At 39.8% G+C, this 7,500-nt stretch overlaps 1 protein-coding gene across 1 annotated transcript in view; it reads right to left on the reverse strand.

Annotated features, from left to right (window-relative positions):
• LOC137084578 (NACHT, LRR and PYD domains-containing protein 3-like) overlaps positions 1-7,500 on the reverse strand; it is a 48,201-nt gene that overhangs the window by 20,562 nt on the left and 20,139 nt on the right. Inside the window, exon 10 of the mRNA XM_067450867.1 lies at positions 5,431-5,604. Coding sequence (XP_067306968.1) covers positions 5,431-5,604 — 174 coding nt within the window. The remainder of the gene's footprint in view (positions 1-5,430; positions 5,605-7,500) is intronic.

Below are 7,500 nucleotides of genomic sequence, written 5' to 3' on the forward strand. Positions count from 1 at the left end.
GGGCCTCATTTCCAACAACAATGAGACCGCATACTTGGATGAGGTGGAGCAACTGACATCATGGTGCCAAGACAACTGTCTCCTTCTGAATGTGAACAAGACCAAAGAACTGATTGTGGACTTCAGGAAGAGACAGCAGCGGTCATATTCCCCTCTCATGATCAGCGGGACACCAGTAGAGAGAGTGAGCAGCTTCAAATACCTGGGTGTGAACATCTCTGAGGAACTGACCTGGACTGCACATATCCAGTCTCAGGTGAAAAAGGCCAGGCAAAGACTGCACCACCTGCGCCAGCTGAGGAAATTCCGGGTCTCACCAGCTATCCTGAAAACTTTCTATTCAGGGGCGATAGAAAGTTTACTGACTCAGTGCATCACTGCGTGGTATGGTAACAGCACCAGTCACGACTGCAAAGCCCTGCAAAGAGTGGTGCGCATCTCAGGGTCAGCTCTCCCGTCTCTGCAGGACATCTACATCAAACGATGCAGAGGCAGAGCTACAAAAATCATCAAGGACATTAATCACCCGGCCAACCCCCACTTCACCCGGCTGCCTTCTGGTAAGCGCTTCCGTAGCCTGATGGCCAAAACTGAGAGACTCAGGAGGAGTTTCTTCCCACAGGCCATCAGACTCCTGAACGCTGTCACTTAACAACATGTGACTTCACCTCACTTGAGTATTAACAAACTCACATACTGATATTGCACTGCACTTTATTCTTGTGTTCCATGTAACTACTCATTATAATGCTGTTTGCACATTACACTCCTGCACTTCTGTTATCCACAGATTTATTTTTATAGTCTCCAGTTTACTTTATCTCACTTATTTTATTCCACATCTCTTATTTCTTTTACTTGATTTATTCATAATTCTATATATGTATATATATATATATATATATATATATATATATATATATATATATATATATATATATATATATATATATATATATATATATAGCACCTTATCCTATTCCTATTTTATCCTATCCCTATTTTATAATTTATTGTGCTTTTTTTGTTAATTGTTATTTGCTGTCCATGGAGCGGACCTGTTTACATTTCACTGCCGGTTGTATTCTGTATAACTGTGTATGTGACAAATAAAACTCTTGAACTTGAACTTGAACTTGTGTGTGTGTGTGTGTGTGTGTGTGTGTGTGAGTGAATGAGTGTGACTGTGTGTGTATGTGAATGTGTGTGAATGTGAAAGTGTGTGTGTGTCTGTGTGTGTTTGCGACTAAGTTTGTGAGTGTGTTTGAGTGAGTTTATGCGTGTTCATGAGTTTGTGAGTGTGTGTTTGTATATGTGTGTGTGTGTGTGTATGTGTGTGTGTGTGTGTGCATATCTGTGTGTGCGTGTATGTGAGTTTGTGTGACTGTTCATGACTGAATGTGTATGTACTGAGTTTGTTGTTGTTTGTGTGTGTGTGTGTGTGTGTGTGTGTGTGAGTGAATGAGTGTGACTGTGTGTGTATGTGAATGTGTGTGAATGTGAAAGTGTGTGTGTGTGTGTGTGTGTGTGTGTGTGTGTGTGTGTGTGTGTGTGTGTGTGTTTGCGACTAAGTTTGTGAGAGTGTGTTTGAGTGAGTGTATGCGTGTTCATGAGTTTGTGAGTGTGTGTTTTTATACGTGTGTGTGTGTATGTGACTGTGTTATGTGTATGTTGTGTGTGTGTGTGTGTGTATGTGACTGTGTGTGTGAGTTTGTGAGTGTTTGTGACTGTGTGTGTGTTCATGAGTGAGTGTCTTTGTGAGTGTGTGTGTGTGTGTGTGTATGTATGTGACTGTGTGTGTGTGTGTGTGTGTGTGCGAGCATGTCTGTCTGTGTGTTTATTAGGGATGGGACGATACACTTAAACTCACGATACGATGCACCTCGATATGCCAGGGTTACGATACGATACGTCACGATACGATATCAAAATATTTTTTTTCTTTCCAAATCTGTGATTTTTTTTACCACCTAAGTAATGTACTAAAACGAAAGGTAGGATTTTTCTCTTTTTTTGCATTTTGGTTCTATGTTTTTTTTAAAAAAAAAGGAGAATTTTTAGAAGTCCGCGACCACATCTTAAACAGGGGTGCCAATAATTGTGGAGGGCACTGTAGGGTTATCAATCGAATCAAATATTGAATCGCGATTAACTGCATGATTGTCATTAATTAACTCGCGATTAATCGCAATTTAATCGCACCTTTTTAGCAATTGTAAATGTGTCTTAAATTAAGTTTAAATTACGTTTTTAATACTCTAATCAACATAGGTATGGACAAATATGCATGCTTTATGCAAATGTACATTTATTATTAGTGAAACCATACTTATTCAATAATAATCAATACAGCATGAAGACTAGACATATCAAAGGTCAAAGATATGTTTATCTAAGAAATCGTTCATGTCTCTTAAGCCTAAACTTAAAAATAATGAGTAAGTAGTGATTTCTCACTTAGTTTTTACACTGGCAGTTTAATTCAGAGCAGGGCACAGTTTGTATGAAAAATTGTTAATGTGTACCAGTGAGCGAACCAGAAACACACCATACCACAGGAGGTCCATATTACACGAGTGGAATATAGTGTGGCCCCTTTAAGAGATCTGCATTCCCTATTGAACTGCCGGTATTTTGCGTGTGCGCGCCGAACTGCCGCGATTCACGTGGACAGTGAGAAGAACACTGACGACTCGGGAGCGCGCTTGTTCAGGAAAGTAACCTGTGCATTTAGTTCAATAAAACACGTGTACTGTAAGCGGGGTGATGGTGTTAATGATTTACCTCAGACATGAGCGAGAGTGAGCTGCAGTGCATCGCGCTCAGACTGCAGAGAATGTGCTCAGTGAAAAAACACACTTTTCTTTCTAGAGTCTAATAAAAGTTAAACAGAAAAGATGGTAGTTTATGTAGGCAATAACTGCATTTTTGGTTTAGAATGTCAACCATTTTCTTTCCCTATTAATGTTTGCTGCTACATCCTTTGTCTGAGTGCTCTCACTTTTTCCAACTACGGGCTATGCCTCAGATCAAACAAAAAATGCGCGCTGCGTTTTGTTATGTCTGCCCCACACACACACACATATAATACACTAAATTATTTATATACTACGCAAATCATGCAGCAGTGCCATCTATCTTTATTTCGCGATCCATTTTTTTCGACCTCGATGCGTTTCGTATCGCGATATTTTGTCAAACGATATTTCGTCCCATCCCTAGTGTTTGTGACTGTGTGAGTTTGTGAGTGTTTGTGAGTGTGTGTGTGTGTGTGTTCATGAGTGAGTAAGTATTTTTGTGAGTGTTTGTGAGTGAGTGAGTGAGTGAGTGAGTGTGTGTGTGTGTGTGTGTGTGTGTGTGTGTGTGTGTGGTGTGTGTGGGGTGGGGACTGTGAAAGTGTGTGTGTGTGTTTGTTTTTGTGAAATATGAGGACACATGTGTATAATGCCACGGGTATGACACAGGTATTACAGGAGAGGGTGAAATATGAGGACATTACCCATGGCCCCACTTTACAAAAGGCTTATAAATCACACAGGAGGAGTTTTTATGCGTTGCAGTCAGTTGCAGCTCGTGGCTCTAAGTTTCACGGGTAGATTGCGTCATCAACACACATTATCGCAATAAAATCTCTATCGTAGGCCAATTTTGTATTGTTTATATTGCATATTATTCATATCGCCCATTACTAGTTTGTCCACATCTCCATGGTTTATTGAACTGTTAGGCCGGTTTCACACTGCACGCGTTATCAGGGCGTAAGCAGCGCGTGTTTTTTTCGGCGCCCATGTTAACAGATTAGAGCATTCACACCGCACGCAGAGGCGTCGCAGGAGCAGAGCAGAAGAGGCGGTGCCGCGATCGTTTCAGAGCAGAGTCTATTTTTGCCGCGCTGCTCACGCTGAATTAAAGCCACAGTGCATAGTTCTTGATAAAACTGACCTGGTTAACATGAATAATTACACATTTCATCATAAAATCATGAAGTGAAGTGTTCCGTGAGTTTCATTATCACCACATGACATCCTGCGCTGTGAAAAAAATAAATGAAATGTATGAAAGCACATCACTGCCAAAAGCTTCTGCCCAAACTTCACCGGGCCATTTAAATGATTAAACCCAGAGGCAAATCTTAACTTTAAGGTTACTTTTATCATGTGAACTATATACAGCATGTTATATGCATGTGTTTTTGGGACAGAGGGGAAAACGGTCGCATTTGCAGCATATATGATGCGCTGACCATCATGAATCAAAGCACGGGAATGACAGTGTCGGAGGAGAACACCGGAAAATGTGACAGAATGGACAATATTCGTCTGTATTTGCATTACACGAGCCGCGGTTAAACTGCGCGAGACAAACGCTGCCAGTGTGAATGACCAATGGGAGCGCGCCGCTCCCGCTCTCCATACGCACTGCTTCTGCCCTGCCGACGCACTGCTAACGCGCGAGACACAACTTTCCAAAGACTCATCAATATTATTTTACTTTCAAAATATTGCAAATCGCGTTCTAATCGCAATACAAATGCCTTACAGTGGGGGCAAATGTGGTCAGAGATGATGTTTTCTGTCTGACCGTCAATCCGAGATGTTTCAGTCGGTTTGAGATGATATTAGGGCTTCCAAATTTTGCAAAAATGTTGATGGATTGGTGATGGACACTATTATCAGCTATTATCATATTTCTTTTACAACATCAGCAAAAATCGTCAGAAGCCATTGGAACATCTTCCTCGAAATCACAAATACAACTCAAAAGAAGTGCTGTCTCAGATGTTTCTCCACTCTGCAATCGTCATCTCCTTCATCGCTCTGATTGGTTTTAGGTCTATCCAATTGCGCCCAGAGGCATTTGAGCGACGTCTGTTGGTGACGCCCCTTTGGAAATAATTTGTCTATGAAGCTTTGCCAGACCATAACTCAGTTACTACTGGTTTTAACCAGGCTAAAGGGATGCAAGATATTTGACCTTTGAACCGTTGTGGATTCATTTCCCCTCAGATGCAGTGCTTTAATGGCGCGCTTGCACAGACAAATCTTGTGGTTGTTTTGAAAACTGTGCACCCAATAATGGGAAAATGCTTAAATATCGGGAAAAAATACTGGGAAACCGATATATTGGTTGATGTCAAGCTTATTACCAAAAAAAAATCTGATTAATTGATTAATCATCAAATGAATCGACAGATTACTCGATTACTAAAATAACCGTTAGTGACAGCTCTAAATGTAACAATAGTTTGATTCCTCTTTTCAATTTTGTTACTTATGAATAAATGTAATGATAAAATTCACAGTGTGATGCGCAGGTGATGCTCATTTGCAATCACTCCACCGGCCTCACACCGTTCTCTCACGGCTCTCGCCCGCCCTGCTCGTCACACACAGAGACTCAGTTTCATATCAGAGTCACGTATGATCTTACCACAGTGTCTCCAGTTTACAGAGAGGATTCTCCAGTCCAGCAGAGAGCAGCTTTACCCCTGAATCTCCTAGATTATTCTCAGACAGATACAGTTTTCTCAGGTGTGAGGGGTTTGATCTCAGAGCTGAAGCCAGAGCAGCACAACCTTCATCTGTGACACCACAGCTCATCAACCTGTAGAGAACAATGACACACATTAAGTCTATCTCCAAAGCTAAACATGAGCACTTACACTAAATAAATAAATAACACAATGCTGTCAATATGAAATATATATAAATGCTATATTAGTTCAAGTTGTATTTTATCTTATTTTTTACTGGTGAAAATTACAGGAGTGCATATGCTGTGTGATATGAACTATAAAATATAAATACAATAATTATTGTTTATCATAATTTACTGTCTTCAATATAAATTGTGACCATATGATATGATATATAGTTCTTTTCTCCAAGGCTCAGCTTTACTGTATACATCATCCAAACATGTAAATTCTGTCATCATGACCTCACACGTCGTTTCATTTAACTTCCAAACACAAGTGAAGATATTTTTATGAAAGCTGAGAGATTTCTGTCCCTCCATTTAAAGTCCATTCCTCCCAAACTTAAAAGTAGTGATCAACCGATATTGATTTTTATAACTGATACCGATTATTTGTATGTTTATGTGCCGATAACCGATATTTATTTATTGTGTTATTTCAGTTTTTTTTACAATTATAGCAACAGCACTGAAAAACTGAACTGAACTTATTTAAACACTGTAATTTTTGCAATATCACTCCCTTACATACAGAACAAAATATACTTCCACATTAAAAAAAATAGTCTGAAAGAGTGCATTTTTTTAACACTTCATAACACCTGATGTACTCGTCACATCATAAGAAGAGTGGCATCCACACTAATATTACTCTTCTAAATGTGCCTCACACACACACACACACACACACACACTATATTACAGCACAGTAGAGCTACACACACACTAGGGCTGTCAAAATTGCTCAAAAATGACGTTCGAATATTCCCTCTAAAACAAACACGAATATTCGAACTATTCGAACATCCGGGCGCGCATTTGGTCAATAACAGGACAAATTAATACAAAGAGACATTAACTACTTGTATAGATTGTCTATTTAAGTTTATACATATTTGACAACGTATTACTTACACAAAAACAAGTAGATTGTTATTATAAATTATATAATTATTATATATAAATTAACTAATGGCCAAGACCGCAGACCTCTCTGTCTCTCTGTCTCTCTCTCTCTCTGTCTCTCTGTCTCAAGATTCAAGATTCAAGATTCAAATAGCTTTATTGGCATGGTGAAGGAAATCTTTACATTGCCAAAGCATTCATAACACTATACGAAATAAATAATAATACAAATAAAAAAAAATTACATGAAAATAAACATAGCAATAAAAATGTCCAATCTTCTAATATTTACAAAGTGGTTAGCTCTGTCCTGCTGGAGGCTCTTTTGTCGTGACAGGACTTCACGTATCTGGCAGCCAGGTTTGGGTTCGCTGGGCTTTCTCCGAGCAGGAGTGGGAGTTTGTCCATATTTGATAATTGAAGGAAGTCTTTCTGATGGGTTGTGAAAAGGGGATAGAATGTGTCTCTAATGTTTTTATAATTGGGGCAGAATGTCAGGAAATGTAGCTCTGTTTCCAGCTGCTTCTCTGTGCAGTGAGGACACAGTCGCTCTTCCTTCGGCAGCCAGGTCTGTCTGTGTCTGCCTGTCTCTATGCTCAGACTGTGTTCACTGAGTCTGTACATGCTCAGGACTTTTCTCAGCTTAGGGTCGCTCACTTTACTCAGGTATCCTGCCAATTCATATTTTCTGTTTAGGGCCAAATAGCATTCCAATTTACTCTGTTTCTCTGTTGCAACTGTCCAATGTTTGAGGTATTTTTCTTTTTGTGTTTTAATGATTTGGTTTGGTCTGGCTATGTTTTTATTGTCAGTTTGCGACGTCAGCTCTAAGACCAGTCGGCCGAGGGCGTTGTTCTCTGGCTTCAGCTCTCGGTAGGTCAGGGCTTTGGGATGGAG

Source organism: Pseudorasbora parva, chromosome 8 (genome assembly GCF_024679245.1).
Source record: "Pseudorasbora parva isolate DD20220531a chromosome 8, ASM2467924v1, whole genome shotgun sequence".
NCBI classification, from domain to species: Eukaryota; Metazoa; Chordata; class Actinopteri; order Cypriniformes; family Gobionidae; genus Pseudorasbora; species Pseudorasbora parva.